Here is a 27,859-nt window from a genome sequence, read left to right as displayed (position 1 = left end):
AACAGTTCTCACTCCCTAGGGTCTTCGCCTGTGCCTCTGGTTTCAGGCACCGACCTGTGCTCGCATCATCCCAACCTGGGATCCCCTGGCTTCTTAAGAGTTCGTCTTTTCTCAGAGCCCAGACTCAGTGCTGCTGTCTTGAAGGCTCCCCAGGTTCCTGATCCCAGGTTGTCTTACCTCACTGTCTGTGGGCTGTCTCACAGACCATGGGGTCAGTTCCAACCACACAGATTTGTTTGGATACTGAAGGTGATGACTCCACACAGGCCAAAAACTTAGGAGAGGATTCATTACCTATGTAATGATTGCTTAGGAGACCTGGGCTGGCACCCAGGCTGGCCATTTGACTGGATGAAGGGAGTGGTGAGTGAGTGGCTTTGGATTTTTCATGGTGGTCATTGTGTGAGACAGGTAGAGGTCTGAGAAGCTGGGCTGGAGTTTGTGGGCAAGTAAACTGGGTTTTCAGTTTTGTATTAGCATATATTAATCCTGCAGTAAGGGAAGTTTGTTATGACATGTCCCCACACATGCACACCTTACCGTGTGCTCTATTATCCCTTTCGTTCTGCTTTGTCAAGTGGCCCAGTGGGTGGCAAAAGGAAAAAGTCAGGATGGTAAATGTCAGTGGGAAAAAGTGGAGTTGGCCTTTTTCTTCATTGTTCCACCATACTGCAGTTTTCTTCCTGGTTCCTGTGTGTAAGCACACAGGTGGTGTGGTTTTGGGTGAGTTTGTGTGTGTGTTTGGGTATGTGTTTGTGTGTGTACATGGGTTTTCTGGCGTGCATGTACAGTGTAGAAGACAGAAAACATGAACTGTGTGGCTTAGTTCTGGGGACCATCAATGAAAGCCATGCAGCGAATATTTCCATCCCAACCTGTCTTCCTCTTGGTGCCATCCACAGTTTTCAAGAACTAAGAGCCAATGTATCTCAAAAGTTTACTGAAAACAAAACAAAACTTGTTCAACTTTTTGGAAAACTTGCTGTCCTAAATGCTTACAACTCCCAACAAAATCTCAGAAGGTTTAAATGATCTGTTAGACAACTCGTCCCAGATGTTACTGAATATCAAAAAGAAAGTAACTTCGATAATAACTTTTTATGAAAGTTGTTATATAGCAAAATGAATTTCCAAGACATTGGAATGCGTGAAGCTGCAGGAGCATTCTTCTGAGTCAGAACCTTCATCCCTAAACCCACCCCATGATCCTGCCCAGGGCTTCAACCGGGCACTCACTGAGGTTCACAGACTGATCATGCACTAGTCGAGGTCCGTTGTAATGAAGCAATGATGTGCCAAGCATCTTTTGCTTAGTGTTTGAATTTAGAGATAAATGGAAAGAGAAATCAGTAAGAAGCTTGGCAGAAACCACTCCATTCCTCACTGCAGATCCAGTCCCAGGCAGTCCCCTGAGCAGCCAGCGTAGATTGAGCTGCTATAGATCAGGGCTATGGTAGGGCCTGAGGGACACATTGCTCTAGAGATGTGAGATACTTACCGGTTGCTCCATTGTTGCTTATCAGGCTGCTCAGGATGTACTCTGCCTTCAGCAGTTTCCCTGAGAAGAAGCAAGCAGACACCAATGAGTGCAGGTGCCCATAGAAGGCCAGAAGAGGTCAGCAGATACCCTGGAGCTGGAGTTACAGAAAGTTGTGAGCCACCTGACATGGGTGTGGGAACTGAACCCAGGTCCTCTGCAAGAACAGTAGTTTTAACTACCGAGCCATCCCTCCTTATCTAATGCTTTTAGTCAAGTCCAATTATTTTTCCCGTGTAGTGACTTGTCTTCTTGTTTCCTTTAAGATTTTTTGTCATTATTTATTTTTTGTAGTTTTGCCACACTGGGTCCAGGAAGGGCTTTGGATTGGATATACTCTTTCCCTGAAAAAATGTGTTTTGTCTCACTTCTGGGTCTCCTCAGTCCTGGAAATTCTGTTATGCGTGTGTGTGCACGTGTGTGTGTGTGTGTGTGTGTGTGTGTGTGTGTGTTTTCTCTTTTAGCTTTCAGACTTCTCCACATCCTTTCTTATTTATTCGCAGTATGTTCTTTAAATTTAATGTTCCGTTCTGTGTCTTTCCCTCCTGCTGTTAGTGCTGTTGCAGGAATATAGGTCAGGAGGTCAGGGTTGAACACCGAGGGCACTTGCATCTTTGTTTCAAGACTGTTGCCAGTTACATAGTGTAAGGCGCAGTGGTGTTGCTGGTCCCTGGCTCCCCCAGTGAGCAGCATGAGCCACAGACCTTCAGAGGCCGAACTCATGTTTCATCATACTCCCAGGGTATCATAGACACGTGGAGGGCAGGCAGCACTGCCCAGGAGTACCATTTGCTGATCCTTTTGATGAATGAATCAAAGGGAGACTGAATGAAAATCAGAGAGAGCACGTAAAAAACTCTGTTGTTTTTTTGCCAGGTAATTTCATAACTTTTGAAACTTTTTTTAAAAATATTTTCTCCCTTTTACTTCACTTTCCTAACCAGTTATCTGCTTGCCATGTTTTCAACGACAGTTTTTGGCAGTTGAGCATCCTCCTCAGCCATGAAATGCATGAAGTTCAGTGCACCCATGCGGAGGGCTCCTGGGAATACTGGCTCTCTGTGTAGCAGTGGTCCTCAACCTTCCTAATGCTGCAACCCTTTAATACAGTTCCTCACGTTGTGGTGGCCTCAACCATTTAATTATTTTCGTTGCTACTTCACAACTATAATGTTGCTACTGTTATGAATCATAATGTAAATATCTGAGATATAGGATATCTGATATATGACCCCAATGTTGAATAAGCTTCTTTGCAACTTCTACACAGTGGCTGATAGGAGTCACTACATCTCCTTTGACAGCCTGTGCAAAGCCTTAAGAATTTTATCTTTCTTCTATTTTTGTTTCCACAGAAAATGAAAAGATGTGGATTCCTTCCAGACTAATGTGGTTTGATCAAGCCAGACCACCTGAAACAGAGTACAAGCTGATCCTACATTCAAAACAGCTGGACAAAACAGCCGTACAGACTACAGCCAGGATATCTGAATCTTCTTCGAATCCCCCAAGACAGCGCCCCTTACCAGCAGGAAGTAGTTTGGAAAGAACGACGCCCAAATTCCCAAATATTGTGTATAAATGTTTGTTTTCATTTAATTGGACTGTTATATAAAATTAAATAAAATTTAAAAAAATAATTACAACACCTATAATAAAGAAATTTTGACTTCTCCCTTAAAAAAAAAAAAGAATTTTATCTTTCTGTATCTATTTTTAATCATGTGACTCAGGGTTCCGTCTTTGGTCTCTGCACAGAGATTCAAACCCTTGTCCCTTTCCTTAGGACTATGTCCAACGCAAATGCTGTTGGAAAAGTGTTGTCAGCAGTAGCTAATGCTCTGACCCTGAATACCCACTATGTTGCAGGCACTTAAAAGCTTATTTACACGCTGATAATGACGGAAGATTCTTCACTGGTTCATTCCTCCGTCTTTATGGATGTCTGTGCCTTTTCTCTGCCATCGTGGTTTGAAATGCTTGCTTCCTGAATCAGAGCGAGCTGAGCAGCAGGTCCAAGGCGGGGTTCTTCTCGTGTCTTCCTGACACCTGCTATTTTGATGTCTGCAACATATTTTGGGTGGAAACCTGCACGGACTTGATTGCAGGGGATTTCGGCTGCACTACTGTCTTTTTCTTTACCCTGTTTGATGAATGTAGTCCCCCATCCTCTCCCCGAGTGACCCAACTCTAAACACCCACATCCACAAATACCTACTCACTGTATTCAGATGCTATGTAGGTACAGATATATTAGGGCAGGAGTTTATAACAGCCAACCCTGAGGCTGTGTGTTTTAGTTGCACTCATGGAAATGCCTTTGAGCAAAAGACAAGCTCAACTGCTGAGAAATAAGACACAGGACTTTTATTTTAGACCCTAGTGAGCCAAGGAATATACCTTCCACGGTGACATTAGGGCTTCAGCAGGAGAAAAGCCCTTTATCACCAATGTTAGAGGTTCAATGACAAAGCCAGGCAAAGGAACCACTGGGGGATATAGCTCAGGGATAGAGCCCTGAACTAGCAAATGTGATGTCATGGGTTCTATCCCCCAAGAGGCAAAAGAGGAGAAAATCTGACAGGTTGGCTGGCTTGTTAGAAACAAAACTGTCAGCACACCTACCTATTATCTGACCTCTATTTCCATACCACAGCCCAGCAACTCTGTATATGCAAATACACAAGTGCACCTCAATGGGAAGCTGCATTAAAAGTCTGCTGTTGCAGGGGGCCCTCATCGTCCTGTCTTCCACAGCAAGCTCTTCACATGGCTCTGCCACTGGATACCACAGAAGGCACCTTTATTACAAGGTTTCCCTCATGCCTCAAATGCCATTAATGCATTAGGGACATCGGAAGGAGGATATTTTCCCATTGTTCAGCCTTCTCTAGAGTTACTCCGGAAAAGGCACAATTTGCTTAGAGTTAGAAGAACTTGCCAGAGTGGCCCTGAGCTTTTGTGCTTGGACTGAATCTAGGCCTTCACATGCGCCAGGCAAGTGGCTTTACGCTGAGCTGTACTCCAGCCCTGATCTGGGATTTTGAAAAGGCAAACTCTACAAGGCCTTCTGCATTAAACAATCGTCCCATTTAGTATAGTTACTGAAGTTCCCTTTCAAGAGAAATGAAGTAAGACTTCAACCTCCAACAGACCACTCACCAAAGTAACAGAAATAAATGAAATCAAGCAAGGGGGGGGGGTTTAACCTCTGAGAGGGGTGATTTCACTTCTCTTTTCATACTTTCTCTCCACGTCTCTATATTTACAGATTATGAGTAATTTAAATGCTTCGCGGGCTGTGTGCGAGCGGGCTGTGTGGAAGTAGGGACGCAGCCCCCACCTCGTCCCTACTCCCTGTCTACGTCTTAAGTTGGCCTGTCAGCCTTGGTTTTCATTTCATTCAAAGTGACAGGGGGAAAAAAAGATACCTTCAGCCCTAATCAGGTACTGTACCGGTGCTCCCAATGATGAAAACCCCTCAAATTGCTTCAGTGGGCTGTCAGCTTCATTGTCGGCTTAGTCAAGTGGCCGTACAGAAAGGAGACAGGAGAGCTAAGAGAAAAGAGTCGATTTCTAATCAGCTTTTTAAAGGCCCTTGGTCAGAAGTATAGCAATTCAGATGCCCCTGTTTGAAAGCAGCGGGACAGATTTGTTAGCAGACAAAGGCTCCAATTAGTATTTTCCACACCCTTTCACAATTTTCTCTACTGCTTTTGGCTCTGAACCCCTTTACGCCAGGCCTTTGTGCCTGCCGAGAGGCGGGTGCAGGGGCAGCGCGGGCTGGGGCCGCAGAGGTGGCACCCGCCGGTGCCCGCGAGGGTCTGCAGAGGTCAAGTAGCTGGGAGTAAGCGGGCTGGGGACCAGCCGGCGCCAAGGGATGGAGCCCACCTGAGTTGACGGAGATCCGGGCTTGGCGGATGACCACCTGCGGGGCGATGGGCGTCGCGGGCTGCAACTTGTGCAGGCCTTTGGCGACCTGCAGGAGTTTTCCGGAGACGTCGAGTCCGTACAGGAACCGGTCCATCAAGAAGACAATAGCGGCGGCGGCAGCGCAGTCCTGGACAAGGATGGAGGCTCGCAAGGCCGCCTGCAGAAGCAGCCACAGGACACAATGAACCAGAGGATATCGCAGGCTCTCAAAAAAGACTGCCCTGAACCGGGCCTAGTCGTCTAGGTACTTTTCATTAAAACAACAATCAAGCTTGTAGCTAGTGAGAGAAGTATTCTTTAGTAAGTGATAAAACCATAAGAAAGAAAAAAATAATTGAGGAAAAGTTCAATTCTGTTGATAAAATAGTATGGTCTTCATTGACCCCCTCCCATGTCTAAAACCATATTGATAGGAAGTGCATATTTCTTGTGAAGTTAAAACAATACAAAAGTGGGGCACGGACTTCAAGTATGAAGTTTTATTTCCACTTTCCCCTCAGTCTCCTCTCCTTCTTATTCTCCTCAGTAATGATATAAGTAATACTCCCAAATAGGTGTGTCCCGTTTTTATGTAGTCATAGACATTAAGTGATTCTTGGTCTTGCCTGGCCTCTTTCTGTCTGTCATTAATGAGATCACACTAGACACACTGTTGTTGGCCTTTCTGGTTTAGACATCATTACATCAGGGAGTGTTTTTCACCCTGCCTCTCTCTCTCCGGGAGAGATAGACAGAGACAGCATTTCATATATGCATACAATGTGGTTTGATCAAACCCACTCCCCTCACCCTCCTCAATTTCTCCGGCTCCCCACTGTCCCTCCTTGAAGCCACTGAGCCCACTTGATGTGCACACGCATAGGGCAGTCCGAAAGAGCATGGCCAGGGACTATATCCCTGAAGAAAACTTAACCTCTCTCCCCCAACAGCCATCCATCACCAGTAAACAGCTCCTCTGCTGGTGACGTAACTGCATGATTCACTTCCGCTCCATGTGGGGGTTATGACTAGCTTAATTATGTGCCGGTCTTGTATGTGTAATTAGAGCAGTTGTGAGCTCATATACTTCCAGAAAATACTGTGTCATTGCAGACGTCCACTGCCTCTGCCTCTTCCTCCTCCTTCTGAAATGAAGCCTGGTGGTAGCTGTCCCATTTTGGGCTGAGAACGTTAACTTAGCATTCATTTCAGCTGCCCTGTAGGGCAGAAGGGGGCCTTCCTCCTCCTCCTTCTTCTCCTTCTTCTTCCTTCTTTTTTCAAGACAATATTTTTAAGGGGGCCTTCCTCCTCCTCCTTCTTCTCCTCTTCCTCCTCCTCCTTTTCTTCCTCCTCCTCCTTCTTCTCCTTCTTCTTCCTTCTTTTTTCATGACAATATTTTTTTTCATTTAAATTTGAAACAAGCTTGTTTTAGGTGTCAATCCCAGTTCGCTCACCCTGGTATCCTCTACTGTCCCCCCACTAACCCCAGTTCCATCCCCCCTTTTTGCTCCCCAAGGAGGGTGAGGCCTTCCATGGGGGATCTTCAAAGTCTGTCATATCATTTGGAGTAGGACCTAGGCCCTTCCCCATGTGTCTAGGCTGAGAGAGTATCCCTCTATATGGAATGGGTCCCCAAAGTCCATTCCTATACTAGGGTTAAATACTGATCCACTATCAGAGGCCCCATAGACTGCCCAGGCCTCCTAACCCCCATGTCCAGGTGGTCTGGGTTGGTCTTATGCTGGTTTCTCGGCTATCAGTCGGGGGTCATCAGCACCACAGATGTAGTCAGTATTGCTGTAGTTGCTGATTTAAGCAGAGTGTAACAGCACCCTGAAAGAGTTCAACCCAAATTCAAAGAACAGGGCATCCTGGAGGATCTTGGCAGCAGTTACAGATTCTAGCAAGTAAAAGGACCAGCTGTTTGGCCAAGGGTCCCTACCTTTCACCAGGAAGTCTAGGTAGAAATGTAGAGTCAGTGGACATGAGCTAAGGCAATTTCCTATAATGAAAACTTGGGGAAGCAAGGCACGTGTTATTCACATGGAGCCTACTCACTGGCTGTTCAGAGAAGAAGTGCAAAAACACAACCTGGGAGAGCAAGCTGTACCCAGGAGCGGTAACCCTTGCTTCCCCGTTGCTTGGGCCATGATTAACTTGGTGTCACCTAGCCTTGGTGGTGCAATTTAAATTATGTTTTGAAGAACATAAAAAAAAATAAAATACAGAATGACGTTTTGTTCCTCTCCCTCTTCTCTTCTTTCTGTGCATCCTCCAGTCCTTTTAATTAGATTTAGGGCATGCCAGGGATGGCGAGATGGTTCAGAAGGTAAGAGTCCTTGCAGAGGACTCAGGTTGGGTTCCCAGTACCCACATTAGGCAGTTCATGCAGCTCCAGTTCCAGGAGTCTACAAAGTGATTATTTTCATCAAACTGTGTGAAAGTTGTTGTGTTTCATTTGCTTACTTTTATTTACTTCCGATGCTAACATGTGTGCACCAATACACACACACCTGAAAGAATAATAAAAATACATCTTTATGTTTAGAACATCGCAGGAGTTTTCTTTTGTCAAAGGTAAGAAAAAATGCATTTCTGTTGAGAGAAAATGCCCTCTGTTTTTGAAACGCTCACAGCAACGGCTCTGCAGTTTCAATACTGCTGTGGCCTACACCTTGGATCCCCATTCCTGCCCAAATGTGGCCTACACAATGGACCCCCATCCCTGCCCAAAACTTAAGTGGCAAAGGTTTGGTTTCCAGGTGAGATATTGGAAAGCGTTAAAACATTTTTTGGTGGTAGAGCTTGGTAGGAGGTCCTTGTGACATCGAAGGTGTGTCTTTGAGGAAGACTGTCACCCTTCCTTTTTTTTAGTCATGAGTGGAGCAGTTGTTGTCCAGAGTCATTGCTATTGAGCATGCCCACCAGAAGCCTCCTAAGCACTAGATCTGATGAGCCATGGGCCAGAACTTTCAAAACTGTGAAGCAAAACAATCCTTTTCTATTTGTGAGATATTTTTCTGTTATTTCTGTAGAGTGATGGAAAGCTAAATCAATTAGCATTTTGTTAAGTAAACTAGGCTGAATATTTACTTCTCATGCATGCTGAGCTTTAACTATTGTACATGGCTTGATTTCTGATTTAGATTCTAGTTTATATATGGTTTATGTTTCCAGCTAAGGATATATACAGCAATGCACAGAAAATAACATTTATGCATAGAATATGTGGTGTGTGTGTGTGTGTGTGTGTGTGTGCATGGACCATCATGGATCATGCAGTGCCTACCAATGACAGCTCATTAATCATCAACTCTTTACTCATATGGAAATGATAATCTCTAGTTAAATTATGTTGCTACCTTAAGTCTTGATTGCTTTTACTGTGATGGAGATGTGGAGATGTCAGTCCTTAGTAGAGAACATCTCCACCTTTATCTCTCCACCTCTTCTTTTTTTATTAGCTTACAAACATCTCTCCTTGTCTTACTGTTTCTTTCCCTGTTATGGGAAGTCAACGATTACATCATTTCTGACTTCTATTTCTTTATTTTGTTGCATGGGAGGCAGAATGACTTTGATTAGAACATTTAGTAAAAATAACTGAGGTCTTTGATTATTTTCCTTTTCTCTCTGAAACAAGCTGTCTGAAGGAAACAGAATCTTTTCCTGTTCTCCTATACCCCAGGTCTTCCCTAGGAAGTCTATACAGGGGATATTCTATACCCCAGGTCTCCCCTAGCAAGCCTATATAGCAAGCACCTATTGGGGATGTTCTGCTTGGCCAGGTGATTCCTGTGATTATGGAAGTCTGTATTAATTGTGCAGGAGATGCGGCAGATCTCCTATGCTCCAATATGAAGCTTTATCATCCAACCTGGTCTTAGTCAGGGAAAAGGTAATATTTAATCTCTTGTTCCAAAGGAGATACCTCAGCTACTAAGAGCACTTGCTGTGAAAACTTGAAAATCTGAGTTTGAATCCACAGCCCCCCCCAAAGCCAGATGTGCCTGTGTTCACCTGTAACCCCGGCACAGAGGGTGACGGGGATTGGGGGAAGCAGAAGGAGGCATTTTGATTCTGGGAGCTCATTGATTAACCAGCCTGCTGAATGCCTAGCTCTAGGTTTAATAAGAGACATTGTTTGAACAGAGTAAGTTAGAGAGAACATAGAAACTAAACACACACACACTACATACACACACACACACACACACACACACACACACACACACACACACACCAAAACACACACACAATATTTAAAATCTTGATCAAACTTCTGTGTTATTTCCCAATTTTCTCATAATCCAAGAAGGGAAGAGAGATTACTTACTGGATATTCTCAATGACCATGGAATTAATACTACCTTTCTTATAAAAGTCATCATAGTCCATGTCCCTGTTTTTGAAACAACCACGTATTTTGCTACTTGATGTCCTTCTCTGCCCTCAGCTCCCACCAGTGGGATAAACCCAAGAGTAGTCATGAGACATCCAGCCTTGAATCCCTTGAAATGAACCTCTCACTCTGAACTGAGACATGTAGAGAGAAACTGCCTGTTTTTTTTTCAGATGAAAAGAAGTATTTGTTTTATTATTTATATGTGAGTGTGAGTACATGTGAGTGTATGTAGGTGCCCACAGAAGCTAGAAGAGACACCAGATCCCCTGGACCTGGAGCTATAGGCAGCAATTGTGAGCTACTTACCTGTTGTGGGTGCTGGGAACCAAACCCAGGTTCTCTGCAGGAGCAGTACTCACTTATGTTTTGTTGGTTTTACAGGGTTTCTCTGTGTTGCAGCTCTGGCTGTCCTGAGCTAGCTTTGTAGACCAGGATGGTCTCACAGGGATCCGCCTACTTCTGCCTCCTGAGTGAGTGTTGGGATTTAAAGGCATGTGCCATCACCACCATCACCTGGCAACAGTCATTCTTAACAGATGATCCATCTCTCCAGCTCCACACCTCCCTGCTTACCATTGTAAAACTACATTTCTCCTTTATTATCCCACCATCACCTTCAGGATTATGTACAGTCTTCCGTGAGTTTTCTTGATTGAACCTCCCATCCTTCCAACCAAGACTGGCAAGCTACAACTGAAATGCTATTGAACTTTTATTTTTCAAGTAAACAATCACTCCGAGAAACAAATTTCACAACAAGTGCTGTCATCTCAACATCTTAAGGCATAGATTCAAAGATAGAAAAGCAAGATGACTATTTTATGTATGTCCAGGTCTCTCTGATAAGGCCAGAGTCTGACTGAGAGTCCTTCCTGTGGGCACCACGTAAGCACTATCCTACAGTTGGCAATTTCAGCTACTATCTACCTATCTACAGGTCACAGACTTTGTGAAGTTTCTCTTACTGCCGGCCCTCCATAATTGGCCCAGAACCACTCTCGTTCAGCTTGCTTATCTCTCTGTACCTCCGAGGGTGGTCAGTGATGTACTCCAGTGTAGCACCCGAGTGTACATGTACCGCTGCTCCTATAGCTCTGTCCCCTTCTCCTTGGAGTCCATTTCTGCTTCAGGCAGTTGCAGAAGCCCCTGGGAACCCAGGTTTGGGGTAAGCCGCTTTCCAGATGTGGTCCTCACATACTTTCCTCATCAATAATAGTGGGTTTCATCTTTGTGGCAACATATAGTTTCTGAAAAGTCCCTCTATACTATCTCACTAGAATTCTGTAGTAGCCTTAAATTTTAAGTTAAAAAATAAAAAAGGAGATGAGAGGTTAAGTGGTTTTTTAAAGTCACAAATCAAATGCATCAGAGACAAATGGGAATCAGTTTCAACTTCTCTCTCAACATCACAGTTTTAAAGTGTAAAATTCAGCTATGCTAAAGACACATTTTTCTTTTAGTCTTGAGAATTTGAAAGACCAACTTTAACAACATCACCATTGCTGAAAAGCACCATTCTGTTTCCTGTTTCTACAAATTTGATTGGTTTAGATATCTAGTGGAATCACAGAGCATTGGTCTATTTGTGACATTGTATTTAGTGTGATTCCTTCACCTTACATCTTTGTAGGATATGACAGAATTCTCTCCCCTGTTAAGGGTGAGTAACACGCCACTGTATGCACATACCACATGTTGCTTATCCTTTTGGCATCAACACATATCTAGGTTAATTCCTCCTTTGCTATTGTGAATGGTGCTGAGATCAATGCAGATGTATGGCATCTCTGTGTGCACATGTATGTGTCTGTACACATTTGCACATGTGTTATGCTCATGTGTGTAAAGGTGTGCAGACATTCGTGTGCCTGTGTGTGGAGGCCAGAGGTCAACAACCTAGATCAGTTATCTCCCTCCTTGTTCTCAACCTTATTTTTTGAGGCAGGATCTCTCCCTGAATCTGGAGTTCAGTGACTCGTTAAGATACCCTGGCCAGTAAATACCAGGGATCCCGATCCCTCTTGCTTCCTCCCTCTCTCATGCAAAGATTATAGGTATTACTATGCCTGGCTTTCTACATGGGTGCTGGGGATCCAAACTCAAGTCTTTATGTCTCAAACAGCTTGTGTTTTTATAAGTCTTGTCCTTCTCAGAGCACAGGGCAGCATGTTCTGGAAAGCCTCAGAAGAACGGATTTCTAAACTAGCTTCAAGAGACTTGAACTGCTTCACAGAACCAAGCTTAAGAAACCCCAAAAACATCTCCCATCCAATAAGATAAAATTTACAGGGGCTGGAGAAAAGGCTCAGTGTTTACAAGCAATTGCTGCTCTTCCAGAGAACCTGGGTTCAAGTCCCAGCTCACAACTGTCTGTAACTCCCGTTCCAGGCATCTGACACACTCACACGGACAAGCATAACACCAATGCACATGAAATAAAAATTTAAAAAATTTTACAATACTAGCACGAAGTAAAGTTACCAGTTGCAAAAGAAGCCTTTTCTATACAGTCTAAAGAAAGTAATCCCCAAAGGACAGACAAGTTACCACAGCTTTATTTGATAATCTTCCAGGAGTAAAAATTAGATAGGCAAATGCAAGATACAAAAATCATTTAAATCAAAAGTTAAAAAAATATATATATACTGCCAAAGATGAAGCCACAGCTATCTGGGACTTTTTTGTTTGTTGTGGTGTTGGGGATGGAATGGAAGGCCTCAGGCATGCAAGGTGAGCCCTGCACCAACTGAGGAGTATCTCAGTTTCCTTGTGTTTCCTAGCTCTGGGTGGGTTGCTCTAGCAAATGGTTTAACCTCTCCAATATGATGTTTCAGAACCAATGGAAATTCTCCTTCGAGTTGTTCAGCAGACTGTGGCTGCTTAATAAATGATGTGAACCCCTGGGAAGAAAACAAAAATCTGTCATTCAGCCCACTCTCTTGTGTGACAAAATATGGAACAGGCGGTGGCAGCACCCCCACCCCCCACCCAGTAAGCCGAACTGGAATTTCCAATACTCAAACAGAAATGAGGAGCCGAATCTGTCCGTTTTCTATAAGAAAACGGTAAAAACATCTCATGTCTTTTCGTCGTTTTCGTCCCTTCACCAACTCTGAGGACTGACGCTTTCAGAGACTAGGAAAGAAAACCGAAGCTGCACCATCTCATAGTTCATGGAAAAAGTGGGGAGCTAGTTCTTCAAAGGGACCCTCCTCGCACTCTCGTGCGCATGCGCGTTGCTTTTGGCTGTGGCCGATGGGGGAACCCCTCCCCCAGCACCTGTAGGCATATTCTGCATCCCGCACGAACACGCCATATATTTGAGCAGGGAACATTGCCTCATCTATTTTCTCCCCTCTACTCTTAATAGATTGGAGCACAAAAGCCCGGGAGAGGGTGACCTGCCAGACAAAAGGGCCTTTGAGTTCCATAGAGAAGGAGACTTGGAGGAGGATGGAAGGAATCCAAGTGGCCCTATTATTTCCACTTGCACTAATTAGACATTTTTCTGTCAGCTATTGAGCACTGCTGAGAGGCCAAACTCACTGAATTCATTTCTAAAGTGTTTACAGAAGTTTGCATCTGTTTGTGTCTCTTCAGGAGGAAAATAAGCACTTCAATAGCATTGTGCAAAATCTAAACGAAGCATCCTATTCTGGAGGCCCTGGCGTCCCCGCAGCTGCATAATTTAGCTCCGTTCGGGGCCCGAACCTCTCGCATCTCCATCCAAAACCTATGATGCAGAGTACAGGGAAGTCAAGTTAAGAGACGGGGCTTTCATTTTTCTCTGCCTCTCTCCTTTGAAGCGGCAGCGTGCTGCGTCCTACGTGCAGATTTGGGTGGTGTGGTCCTTGAAGCCCTGCTTTCTGTTTCTACCCGCTCTTGGAGAAATTAATACCCACTTTCATTTGCTGCCAAGTGAGGGGACAGTGCATTCCTCAGCAGCGAGGCAGACTACATCACCCTTCTGGGAATCTCCCCACCCGGTAGGGCAGGGGGGAGGGGGCTCTCTGACATGAGAAGGGGAGAATGAAAGAGGCTGGAGTGTGTGGTAGGGAAGGGGCACTAAGAAATCGCCCTGCTTGGCAAAATGTGCCTGGGTTGTGCACAATTAGATTAACATGAAAGAGAGCCCCTTGCCCTCCCCACCCCACCCCCCAAAAAAAAGGAAAGAAAAAGAAAACAACACACGCACACACACAAACCCACAGCCAACAAAGGGATAGTGCTTTTGAAAAGCATATTGGTTCACAAAAATATGGATTTTTGCTGTTGTTGTTGCTCTTTGGAGTTTTAGACCTATGACTGACCTCCGTCTCTGGGGACCCGACGATATGATCATATGCCGCAGCAACAGAATTTCCATGTCCTTGGGAACCCAGCAATGCTTCGTTCAGAAAGGCCTGAGAATTCCACTCCTTTCTCTTTCCCCACAGGCTGACTTCAGGGGAGACAGAACAGACAGCAACTGTATTCTTCTTGCTGAATGACCATGTTTAAATCAAGCACTTAGAAACCGGGAAGAGAATTTACTAGATTCCTAAGGGGACAGGCTCACACTTGGGCACACAAAGATACACGTGCCGACAGCCCACAGACATAGAGTTATGTTTCCACATCTGTTTGCGGGATGGGAAATACGGGATTCTAATTGAGTTTAAGGCACAAAGGGAACTTCATGGCTAGGAAGCTGTGTCAGGTGGCAAAGGAATTAAAACTCTGCAATGAGATTTCGATAGGCAGAAGACTGAAAAAATGCTAAGGACAACACGAAGAAACCCTGTCTCGAAAAACAAAAAACAAAACAAAACAAAACAAACAAACAAAAAAAGAAAGAAAGAAAGAAAAAAGAAAAGAAAAAATACTAAAGAGCCCCATCTTTTTAAGGTTGGAGGCTGCATAGCAGCGATCCCCTCCTGGTGTTGAGCCTCAAGTTTGAGTCCCAGCTATGAGTTCAAAGCCAGGATGTGTTCACAGCATTGACAATGGCAGCTGTTGTCAAGGGGGCTGGTCGAGGAGCCTCTGTGCCATCTGGCACTGCAATTGGCTGGAGTGGTGTGAAGGGAAATTATTGTGGAAGATGGAGAAAAGGAAGGGGAAGATATAGGCAGGGGAGGGGGGCATGTTCTGAGGTGAGGATTAGGAAAACAAATGAAAAGTGAAGAATATCAACATGGTGAGTATCAATGCAGGCAACAGTAAGAACAGAACCCCACCAAAATGGGCTACAGAAGGTCAAGTGAAGACCAAACATGGCGCACTCCACACCAGTCCACCTACTACACTGGGGAGAAAAGAAAAATATATCTTAAGATTCATGCCCAGGCCCTGCCAATATTCACTGACTGTCTATTTTTCCAATAGACAATGCAGACTGACATAAAAACCAGCTGTGAGATTTTCAGCATGTTTGTACCCACAGAGAACAGATGGGTTTGCTCCCTTCCCCTGCCCAGATCTACTGTAGATGGAGTTACTTGTTCAATAAAGGGACAAGCAAAGTGTCAAAACAGGGAGTCCTGGTCCTGTGGCTTCTGGCGGATGTGGAGAAGCTCGTCTGTCTCTGGATCCTAAGCGTCTTGATTCCAGGTATAAGTTTTGGTCATTTCAATAACTACATTGATAATTCATCTGGCACACTGTCCCACTTGGTCAAAACTTCTTTGTCTCTGATGATCTTGTTTCATGTTGACTTGGGACTCTACATCAAGTCTTCACTATCAAAAAGGCTCTTGCCATGCAATGCCTTCATTTGGGATCTCTAGAACCCTTTTTCTTTATGTATTGCTTAGTATGTAATTTTTAGTTATAGTAACAGGAAATGGACTGAAACATACTTGCCATTTTTGCCAGGGAGACGCTTCATGCCTATATACAGGGTGCCTTCTGGCCCATTTTTCATGTTCTTTCCATGGTGCCTAATTCAAGAGTCACCTAATCTCCTCCTCTTTCCTTACTCACTTCCAAGCTGTCCTTATTCCATAACTCTCATCTTCAACACCACTGAACTCATTCTCTTTTGTTTGCTTGCCTCATTTTGTTTTGTTTGTTTTTTGAAGCAAAGTTTCTCTATGTAGCATTGGAACCTATCCTGGCATCCACTCTGTAGACCAGGCTGGCCTCAAACTCACAGAGCTCTGCCTGCCTCTGTCTCGTTAGTACTGGGGTTAAAGCTGTGCACCACCACCACTCAGTTTGAACTCACTCTCTTAAGGTTGCCAATAAACCCAAGCCCAATAGATGTCTACTGACCTTCATCTTATCCATCCTCCCTCCCATGGCACTCGGTTGAACCATCTCTTTTTCCCCTTTATTTTCATTTATTTATTTATTTAGATTTTTTTTTTTTTTTTGAGACAGGGTTTCTCTGTATTGCTTTGGAGCCTGTCCTGGAACTAGCTCTGTAGACCAGGCTGGCCTTGAACTCGCAGAGGTCCTCCTGCTTCTGCCTCCCGAGTGCTGGGATTAAAGGCGTGTGCCACCACTGCCCAGCTCTCCTTTATTTTTCATTCTATCTCTGACAGAGTCATTTTCCTGTTTTTTTTTTTTTCTGCTTCATTTGGGACTTTCCCTTGTTCTACATACTCTTTCCTCAGCTTCAGAGTCTTGGGTGCTTCTTTTCCTAGCTACCTTCACTGGGATGGCTGTGGTCTCACATACATCTCAGTTGGTGACTCACACATCTAAACCTGTCCCAAGTCTCTTCTCTGAAATTGGGATCTGTATAGGAAGTTTTCCGGAAGAGCCTGGCTTAGGTGCTGAGTCCATGCTGAAAGTTCATGTGCTTAAAGCAGAACTTTGGTGTGTTCCCCCTCTCCCCCCGCACCATCCATGCATCACCAGCCCAGAGATAACACTCCATTCACTCATTGTTGACTACAAAACAATGATTTCACTATGGTATTCTCGAACATATTTTATAGATTGTACTTTGCACATATTCACACCAACCACTACCTTCTCCCATTCCACTCTCTCCCTTTTTGCTTATTACCTTTCTTTCCCTTAAATAGGCTGTCTTCTGATTGCACACACACACACACACACACAATCATCTTCACCATCATGTTAAGCAAAATGATTCATTAGAAAGACTCAGAAATACAAATACCACATTTTCTGTAATATAAATTTAGGTTTCATATATGAGAGAAAATACGCCATTTGTCTTTTTTATTTTGCTTAACATGATGGTCTCCAGTTCCAGCTGTTTTCTGCAAATGACATAATTTCATTCTTTCCTCATGGGGTTAAATAAAACTCCACATATATATTAGATGCAGTATGTTATATATGTGTTGTATAATACATATGCACATAACACATTTTCTTTATCTATTCATCCACAGTCAGACACCTAGGCTGCTTCTATACCCTGACTGTTGTGAATAGTGTCTCAATAAATATGGACATGCAGTGTAGTAAGTGGAGGCTAATGCAGAGACTTGCAACTAGTCAAAGTGGAGAGAATAGGATCTGAGGAGTGCTCAGCCACGAGTGAGACATCTGTATCCCACCTCTCCCCAAAAGGCTCAGGGAACACGATGAAAGAGTGGCTGTAAAGATTGTAGGTGCCAGGGGCTAGGGAAGACTGGACAGAACCGTGTTTTTCTTGATGCGACAGGACAGCTGCACTCACAAACTCATAGCAGATGTGCTTGCCTGCACCAGACCAGCACAAGAGCAAGCCAAGCCGGTCAACCTTCCAGCATGGGTGGGGGAGGGTCACACACACACCTCAGCCCTAGATGAGAAACTCTTGAGAATTGGTGGCTGTTAACGATGGAAGAGTCAGTTTCCTTCAAGGGTGTGGTCCCTGATGGGCTGGCCATGCTCCAGTGGGTGGTCCTGACTTGGCTTATATATGGGAAGACATAACTGAGCTCAGTGGATTGTAAAAGAAAATAATAATAATAGAACATGGAGTAAGGGAGATATGGGGACATCAATGAGGAGTTGGAGTAGGGGCGAGGGGAAACATGAATGAAATACAGTGTGTGCCTGCATGAAATTCTCGAAGGACAAATACAAAGCATTGCATTAAACAGAAAACATGATGTGTGGGTGCTTCTGTGGTGCGATGACTTGGGATCCTTAGATGTCTAGACGTTACCCTGGCAGTTTTGATTCCAAGTTTCTGACTGCTATTCTTTACCACTCTAATCCAAACAATCAGAAAGCCTTCTAAAACATTAAAAACCTTAATCTTTTCCTTTTCTCACCACAGCCACTGTAGTGTAAGCTGCTGTCAACTGGCTTGAGTAGCAACCTCGTAAGTGGAATCCCTGTCGTTCCACCCAAGTCCCTCTCCCTATGGTTTAGTCCTCACCCATCAACCTAAGTGAGCCCTTTAAAGCACAAACTCATTGATATCAATTTCCTGCCCCAGACTTTAATACGGCTTCCATCACCTGTAAATGGAACTTAGGGCTGGTGAGATGGCTCGGTGTGTAAGGGTGCTTGCTGCCAAGCCCCATGATCTGAGTTTCACACTGGAACCACATGGCAAAGATGAGAGTAGAGTCCTGCAAATTGTCCTTTGAATTTCACACACAGCAAGCATCTATATGCTCACTTGAATGCACACACACACCCACACATACCCCCCACACCCCCCCACACGCACATACATGCTCTTAACAACACCTTCACAGCCCTGACTACTCTAGTATTCAATAATATGCCTTTATAGTGTTCATCTTTCCTTTCTTCCCTCTGGAAGCTTTTACTTTACACTGAACATGACCACCAGGCATTTTGGTGGTTCTCAACTGTGTCTTCAATGCTTGAAGGGAAGTTGTAAGTGTGAAAGGTGAGTTGACAGCTCTCTAATTTTGTTGATTTGGCTATTTTCATACACACATGTATGGTTAGCCAGTGACATCTCAGTTTTTAAATCACAATTTTTTTTTGGCTTGTTCATTTTTTTCTTTTCTTTCTTTCTTTCTTTCTCCTCTCTCTCTCTCTCTCTCTCTCTCTCTCTCTCTCTCTCTCTCTCTCTCTCTTTCTTTCTTTTTGATAGTTATTTTGTTTTTTGAGACAAGGTTTCTCTGTGTAACAGTATGGCTGTCCTGGAACTCACTCTGTAGACCAGCTGGCCTTGAACTCACTGAGATCCACCTGTCTCTGCCTCCCAAATGCTGGGATTAAAGGTACATGCCACCAACACTGCCCAGCCAATTTCTTTGTTATATGAGACAAAAGTAAAAGAATACTAGTGGATCAAAAATTTGGGGGAATGAGATAAAATTGAAAAATTAATAAAGATAAAAGCATACAATATGGAAGACAGAAATTATTTGTTTTGTTTTGTTTTTAAGGTAGACACCTCTTGAGGGCTAGGGATGTATGTAGCTCCGTGTGAGAGTTTATCTAGCTTATTTGAGACTTGTGTACAGTCCCCAGCAACAATAAAAAAGGGAAATAAATAAATAAGTATGAAACACCATGGTCACAGCTCCATGCTAGAGCTGTAATCCAGCACGCATGGGGCCTCAGCCTGGGTTCCATCATAATTTCTGTCTGAAAAAGAAAGCTAAACCTAAAACCCGTGACTTGTTAGCATTGGCTAGGGAGTCCCAAAATGTTTGTTTTTTAGGTTAATGTGGAGCTTAGGTGCACGTCATGCTGGACCCATAAGAAGGTTGAGTAATTAGGGTTTCTAACTGTGAAAATCCCTCCAGATCCTCGGGAAAACTGAACTTAATTAGAGATCCTCTCCACTGGAGATAACCATATAGAAAGTAAAATACAAGGTCCGTATTCATTGACAAATGCTGAAAACAGAACTAACTTATGTGGGACCATGAGCTTCTGCAACCAACTTGACATATCAGGCAAGAGTTAACCGCAGCTCTGGGGTTGCCTCCCTCAGATGGGCCATTGGGCTTATCTGTGAAGCATTTTCTTGATTGCTGATTAATACGGGAGGGTCCAGCCCACTGGTGGTACCATCTCTAGGCAGGTTGGCCTGGGGTGCATAAGAGGGCTAGCTGAGCAAGTCAGGGGGAGTAAGCTACTAATCGTTTGTCCTCCATGGTCTCTGCTTTCAGTTCCTGCCTTGAACTCCTATCCTGGCTTCTCCCCACAATGGACTCTGAGCTGTAAGACAAATAAATACTTTTCTCTCCAAGTTGTTTTTGCTTAGAGTGTTTTTTTGTAGCAAGCTTTTTTTTTTGTGTGTGTGTGTGTGTCAGCTGCCAGCTCACAAATAACAGCAAGCCAACTTTTTATAAATTATGAAAGCTTGGCCTTTAGCTTAAGCTTGTCTCAGCTAGCTCTTAAAACTTAGATCGATCCATTTATATTAATCTACACTTTGCCACTTGGCGTTACCTCTCTTCCACCTTTTTACCCCCTGTTTCCTCTCCATGTCTGGATGGTGACTCTCCCTTTCTTCTTCCCAGAGATCTCTCTATCAGGAAGTCCCGCCTATACAGCATCCCTCCTGCTTAGCTATTGGCCATTCCACTTTTTATTACATCAATACATTTCCACACAGTGTATTAATACCCCACAACAGTTTTTATCACAGCAACAGAAAGCAAACTAGAGCAGATGATGAGCTGAAATCTCAACCACAAGGAAGAACTACGTGTTGCCATGTACTCCATTACCTCGGGCGAGCAGCACCAAAGCCCAAGGATCTACTTAGAGAGTCTTGGCAGAAGACATTGGTAATTTATTTACTTTTCCAAAAATAGGTATTAAGCATCTCCCATATGCATGTGACTGACCGTGGAGATGCATTAATAACTGATGTTACCTTATTCATGATGAAAATTCCTGTCTGTCGATCGGTATGTAAAAAACATAAAAGCCAAAAGAAAGATTTCCAAGAGGAAGCTTCCTAATGAAGGCAGTGTCTTTCTCTCCCAAACTCCAGTCTCCCCCCCCCCGACTCCAGGAAGATGCTATTCTTCTTGAAGGGTGCAGGGACAGATCAAAATAAAGAAGTGTCCTATATGATGTGGAATTCAATGTGGCTAATGAAGGGATGGTATATATATACACATACATACACACACACACACACACACACACACACACACACACACACATATATATATATATATATGTCTCCTGGGAACTAAGTTCACATTCCCCCCACACACCCCGAATAATAGGTATCTCCATCAGGGTCAAGACATGGAAATGTCAGGCTTTCCCCATAAGCAATCCAGCAGATAATCCAGGGCAGTGGATCAAACAGACTCAGTTATCTTAATAGCTGTCACTGCTCTGCTGTGGAAGGGCCTCTGACAAGGAGAATCTTGCCACTTGCCACAGATAGATTAGTACATCAGTGATTAGTGATTCCTTTTAAAAAAGTAATGGTACTGGAGGGACCATGACCTCACATAATTAGGTTCACAGACACCATCCTGAATTTTCAGTTTCTTGCAGTCTTTAGAAGATGGCATGCATATACTAATAATCTATAATTTTGAAAGTATATCATAGTCATATTTTCACTGCTTACCACATAATTCCATAGAGGATTGACTACTCTGATCTTAACTTCTGCATGTCTTGCCTCTTGACAATAAAAATCCTAGCTAGAGGCCTAGAGAGATGGCTCAGTAACTTAGAGCACTAGCCACTCTTCTAAAAGACTTGACTCCCAGCACCTACATTATGGCTGACAACCATATGTAACTCTAGTTCCAGAGAATCTGACACCATCTTCTGTCTTTTTCGGGCATTGCATGCACATGGTACCCAGAGACACATGTAGGCAAAACACCTATACACATAAAAATGAAAAAATTCTAGTTGACTCCAAGCCGTGTCTGCTCTGCTTGTCAATCAACTAATGCTGATTCCATTCCTGGAGCATTCAATGCTATCCTCTCATTCAATCTTTTAAACAGTCTGCAGAGAGATTCTGGTGTTGTTGCTCTTACAGATGAAGGAAAATGGAAGCCAGTGCCCCCCATGCTAACAATAGGCAGCACCGACACAAGTTTTAACAGTCAAGGTTCCAAGTCCAACTCTACTGTCATAAATAATCCAGACTAGATTTGCCATTGTTGCCCCAAACATGTACACACATAGCCGCAGATAAATAGCACAACAGAATTGCTTGAGCTTCCCCTTGCAACCCTTTATTGTACTTGTTTTTCCGATTTCTGTGGTGCTAGAGATTGATTTCTCATAGTGGTGGGATGGACTGAGCTGACCATTCTTAATTGCCCCCACCTATCTCTGAATATAATTTTTATAATGGCAGCAATTAAAATCAAATGCTCACTCACTAAAACAAACTGTACTAGCTATATGTTCCAAGTAGACTGCTATTCAGGATTTTTGTAACTAAACATATCCAATTGCAATTTTGACATGAACAAAGATTCTCATGCCTGGAATGCAGCCATTAAAAACTGGTTTTAGATTCCAGTTTAATCCTTGATTCAGTATTAGCATTCTAGCCTATAGAAATCTATATAATGAACAGGGCATGCATGTAATTAAGTAAGTAAACCAATATCTGAGAGGCAGAAGGATCACAAATTTAAGGTCATTGTGTACGACATAGGGCAATTTTCTCTCAAATGTATATACTATAAATATATCACATATAGGAGTTTTTGACCTAGTGATTGTTCAGAAAAAAATTTTTCCTTTAGTAGTTCTTCTTTATAAGGGAAGGTATGTCACACTGTTTCTGGAGCTGGGATATTGTCATAAAACCCTCACCCTTCTGGCTCCACTGGAGAAACCAGATAAAGCTCCCTGGGAAGTTGTTCAGTCATGATATGCAATGTTTGCTATTGCTTCCCTAATGATCCAAGCCAGTTCCCATGTTGGTGACCTCAAGTTCCATCATGTGGGTCATTTTCATCTTTATTGTCAAAAGAAAAGAGACTACTGTTTCCTGTTTTTGTAAGGTCTGCTTATTTCATCATCTTCGTTTGTTTTTGTTTTTGTTTTAGTAACTTGCTGTTAAGCCTGAACACTTTTCATCTGAGGAATGCTTAACTGGTTTTCTAGGCATGATTCTCCCATCAGCTGGAAGTGGTTCTTCATCCGCTTTGGCAGCCTTTATTTCTGCTTTGATTTTCATGACTTCTTCGGCTGTTATGTCTCCCCCTTTTAAAACCACTACCTGAAACTGTCCATCTTCTTTGTAACTGTGATCACCATCATCATCCGGGAGCTGAGGCTAGATTTTCTTGGTTTCTGTGGTAAGCCTCTCTGTAGTGAGATAGTCCTTCTGTTGCACTGACCACGCCCATTGGGGGTGGAGCCATGGGCGGAAGTGACCTGTGGAAGGAGGTCGGAGGGAGAGCCGGGAAAAGCTCTCTTGCTTGCGGGACTCAGACAGGAGAGGATCGGGTTGAATTTCCTGGTATTCATCTGTCTAGGTTGTAAGTTATTTCTCCCTGAATAAACATCTATTCGGCCTATTTGTTTATCCTGATCCTTATTTAACCGCGATACCTCTCCCTATAGCCGACTTGCTCCTTGAATCGGACAGGAAGGCCAGCTCAGCGGGCTGCACATGCATGTACTATACCTGGTTCCTCTTGCTCACGATGACTCTGCCCCAAAGCACTCACCACACTCGTCTGAGAACTGTTTAAAATTGTTACTGATGAACAGCACTGCAATCCTAGAATTCCATCATTTGTAGACAATTAAGTGAGATTTCACTTTAAAAACCAAACCCAAACACACACACACACACACACAGAGAGAGAGAGAGAGAGAGAGAGAGAGAGAGAGAGAGAGAGAGAGAGAGAGAGAGAGAGAGAGAGGAGAGAGAGAGAGAGAGAGAGAGAGAGAGAGAGAGAGAGAGAGAGAGAGCAGGGACAGGGAGAGAGGATAATAAGGAGACAGAAATAAAATTTTACTGATAGGATGAAAAATAAATAAGAACAGATAACTGATTCATCATGTATCCCTCAGTGGGAAAATGGAAATCACTGTTGCGCTGTATAAACTTCCTAAAACATGTAGTCAGGCAAGTTTTGATGAATTCCTTAACCTAAAGAACGTTTGCTGTCCTCTCCCTGTGTGAGGCAAGACTGTTGTACGAGTAGGCAGGAAACAGGACAAGATGAGTGGAAACATTGGGACAGGGCCCCGGGGAGAGGAAGGGTTGGCTTCCATTTTGCTTGGAGCTTTTCTCTAACTCATGGAGCCCATTGCCTCGCCTCTCCTGCAAAATGGGTCTAAAGCCCCATTCTGAAGGGTTGCCATCAGGAAGAGAGAGGTTATAAAGACTCTGTCAGCTTGGTCATAAGAAATCCAGTGTTTAATATCTGTTGCTGTAGAAAGGTGACCCTTTCATTTACTTCAACCTAATGTAAACACACTAGATAAATGGAGACAATTCTTTTACTTAAGCTCTTCATTTAGTCACATATAACTCTGAGAGGTAACATTGCTTGGCTTGTCTACAAGAGTGGGTGAACACACCCCTAGGATGGTATATTTTCTGAAGGTCGCCTCTTTGTCTGACATTGGACCTTGCTCATTTTCTGCTAGCACTTTAAGTTGTGTTGTTCTGCCCTCATGTCTGAGCCGCATCAATCCCTCCAGGACTTGGCTCAGTTTCTGCCCTCATTATGAGGACATGAAATTCACACTGTAGGGTTAGCCCTCATCAAAGGGATAACTTGCATGCCTGATTCTGTGGCAACTAGAATTTCGTTGGTAGAATACTAAGGACAAGCCACACCATTTTAATTTACTTTCCATTGAAACTAAAGAGTACTTTATTAAAAGGCCTCTACTTTTGGCAGCGTTTTAGAGCAGGGTTTAAATCCTTAGTGGATTTCGTCATACTCCTTTTCTAAGTTCAGAAAATATACAGGCCTTCAGTCTGTTATTTCTCTTTCTCAGCCCTATTCCCTTGGTAGCTAATTTTCATTTATTAAATAACATTTAGTTCTTCTCTGACTTTTTTTTTTTTCAAAACAAGTACTGGAATATTTAGGAGAGGAACTTAAAGTTTAAAAAAACAAGTTAAATTTGTTCTTCTTAGTGTGTATTATGCGTAGGGGTCTTGGTAAGCAAATGTCACTGTGCATATATGGAGGGAGAAAAGACAGACAGACAGACAGACAGAGACAGAGAGAGAGAGAACACCTTGTTAAATATATACTACTGTACATATGTGGAGATCAGAGGGTAACTTGTGGGAACATGGGATTGAAAACTCAGGTCATCAGGCTTGGACAGCTAGAGCCTTTCTTTATAGGCTGAACCATCTCCTTGGCCCAGAAATTATAGTTTGAAATGCTGGTGGTTAGCTTTCATAAATTTCTTTTAAAACCAAGTCTGTTCGAATAACAGGACAGAAGGCCCTCTTCCGGGCAGCAGAGAGAACTGGAGTAAAAACAACCACAAAAGCAAACAAACAAAACATGATGTGTGGTGAGGGCGTATGCCTTTAATCCCAGCAAGCACTCAAGAGGTAGAGTCTGGCAGGTCTCTGTGAGTTTGAGGGCAGCCTGGTCTATAGGGTGACTTCCAGGATAGTTAGGGTTGTTACACATAGAAACTCCGTCTCTGTGTAAAGAGATAAATAAATAAACAAAGAAATTAAAAGGGAAATTGTTCCCGTGGCCAACAACAGCTCTGTCTGTGTAGGCAGAGAAATGCCAGGCTCAGGTAGGAAAGCTGATGTGGCTGCTGCCCTGTCCCTTCTAGCTTCATGACAATGATCACTTAATCTTTCTAGGTCTCCTTTTCCTCAGCTACCAAGCAAGGGCCATGAAGTAGAAGGCCACAGACTCCCTTCCTGGACAGGAAATGATGGATAAAGTATTTAACTCCTATGTTCCTTCACAAGAGAATGCATGAGTACATGTGGGCACACTAATGATCTCTGGAGGTACACAGGTGGATAATGACACTTAACCTGTAGCAAGCCCTCTACTATGAAGAGAAAAGAAAATGCAGAAAAGACATATGAGTAATCAGTAACGACATCATTTAAATGAAATGTCCATGTGTATGTCTTCAGAAGGCCTTTCTCATCCAGGATTAATATTAGACACTATTGTGAGATGTGCATAGTTGGATGGAGGATGCTTTTAAAAGATTAGTAAGATTTCTGCCCACTTTCCAAATTCATGTTGAAAAATATGAGAAAGATGCTGAGGCTGCAAGGAAACCTGGCAGATCCAGATGCTGTGCCTGTCACCCCATCTTCATATCTGTCCTTAAAAACCACTCCCATCCTTTGATTGTTACGAGTATGTGCATACACACATACACATATACACATATGTGCACACATGCACATACACGGCATATAAAAGAGAAGAACTTTTGGGAATATGTTCTCTTTCCTTCTACTATATGTCCATCCCAGAGACAGAACTCAGATCCTTGGGCTTAGCAGAAATTGGCTTTATTCTTTGGGCCATCTCGCCAGCCCTAAAAGATGTCCTTCTACACACATAGGATTGTGCTTTTTTGGAAGAAATATATGCTCATACACTTTCACTTGGCTAATGATCACACCAGTACAGAAGTACTTAGGATGCAGCATGGAATTCTTAATTTCTGCCTCCCCTTCAATGGCAGCCAGTGATAACCTAAGATGACGGTGATATGCATATGGATCCCTAGGGAGGAAGCATGAAGAGTGGCCTCCCACTGATCCCAGGTGGAGGAAGAGGTAGGTTTTCTGTATAGTGAACCCTAAGCTTCTGAAGTTTTTGTTTCCTCTGCAGCCTAACCTTTCTGTTTTTGCTGATCCAGGAAATATGGATAAAATTCATGAGAGAAGCTCAATATAACCTCAGAAAGGGAGGATGTAGCCTAAACCCTTGTAGTTACAGTAGGATTGGAGGAAAGAAAACCCAATCGAGAGACAGTGCTAGGGAAATAAGCGGAGTGTGGTAGCAGAGGGGATGCAAGGACGTGGCGGTATTCAAAGTGACCTCTAGGTCTTCGTTTGACTTGTGGTCCTCCCTACAGCCCAGGTGCTCCAGGAACCCACATCTGTATGTTGTATTGCCTTTAGCAACAGAGCTCTTTGATTGTTGAACACATTTCATATTGGCTACAGCTTGGGTTACACACCTAGACTCTGGACTTTTTCCTGTATGTGCTACCCTTTCTGGGATGCAGGTCCTATTTTCTTCATTAAAGGAAAGAAAATTTCTATTCATGGGTTCAAGACCAGCTAAGGTTACACAGAAAGATCCTACTTCAGAAATAACAACAACAACAAAAAACACACTAAAAAAACCACTACCACCAAAAGCCCTGAAAACTCCTAATTGCTGAACCAGCACAAAGGTCCACAAATCTGCTTTGTGTGGTTTGTTGTGTCACTCCACTTGCTTCTTTATCCACCCCCATCCCCAACTTCTTTTCTGGGATTGAATCCATTGTCTTGCACACACTAGGCAAATGTTATACCACTAAGCTGCATTCCTACTTCCTATGAGTTTGTTGAGAATGGGTATACCTACATCCCTTAGTCTGGCATTGAATTACCAGGTAGCTCAGAGCAGCCTCAAACCTTCAGTCCTTCGAACTCCCACATGATGTGATTCCAAGCACGCCCCACCTTACCCAACTCCAAAGCACAAACACAAATTCCCCCCATTTCAATTTATAATACACACAGTGAATAAGACTGCCTTCTTCTGTTATTCAATTCCTATCGCGAGGCCTTACATGAACTCTTTCCACTTGTGAAGGGAGATGTGGCCGGTATACTCTCATCCACTTCTCAGCCAATTGTGTGGGGCTGCACACAGGACAGCCTCATTTGTATGCCACCATACACACCTGTCAAATAGCATGTTTTATGAGTAGCATACATTTCATTCATTCATTCATTCATTCATTCATTCATTCAAGCATTTATATTCAAGGGCTAGTGAGATGGCTCAGTGGTTTAAGGTACCCGCTACCTTAAACTCAAGCCTGAGGACTTGAGTTTGTCCCATAGTATCCACAATGATTGAAGAAGGGTGTTTATTGTGAAAATGTCACCGATATAAATGTCAGGAAAAGAAAGGCAAGGCGGGCAG

The 27,859-nt window shown here is 43.4% G+C and overlaps 1 protein-coding gene across 1 annotated transcript in view; it reads right to left on the bottom strand.

Moving 5' to 3' along the window:
* Alpk1 (alpha kinase 1) overlaps nt 1-27,859 on the bottom strand; it is a 107,786-nt gene that overhangs the window by 13,751 nt on the left and 66,176 nt on the right. Inside the window, exons 4-5 of the mRNA XM_051185531.1 lie at nt 5,429-5,627; nt 1,499-1,558 (exon numbers count right to left, since the gene is read on the bottom strand). Coding sequence (XP_051041488.1) covers nt 1,499-1,558; nt 5,429-5,627 — 259 coding nt within the window. The remainder of the gene's footprint in view (nt 1-1,498; nt 1,559-5,428; nt 5,628-27,859) is intronic.

This window comes from Phodopus roborovskii, unplaced genomic scaffold, assembly GCF_943737965.1.
Source record: "Phodopus roborovskii unplaced genomic scaffold, PHOROB, whole genome shotgun sequence".
Taxonomy (NCBI): Eukaryota; Metazoa; Chordata; class Mammalia; order Rodentia; family Cricetidae; genus Phodopus; species Phodopus roborovskii.
This window is presented reverse-complemented; position numbering and strand designations above follow the sequence as displayed.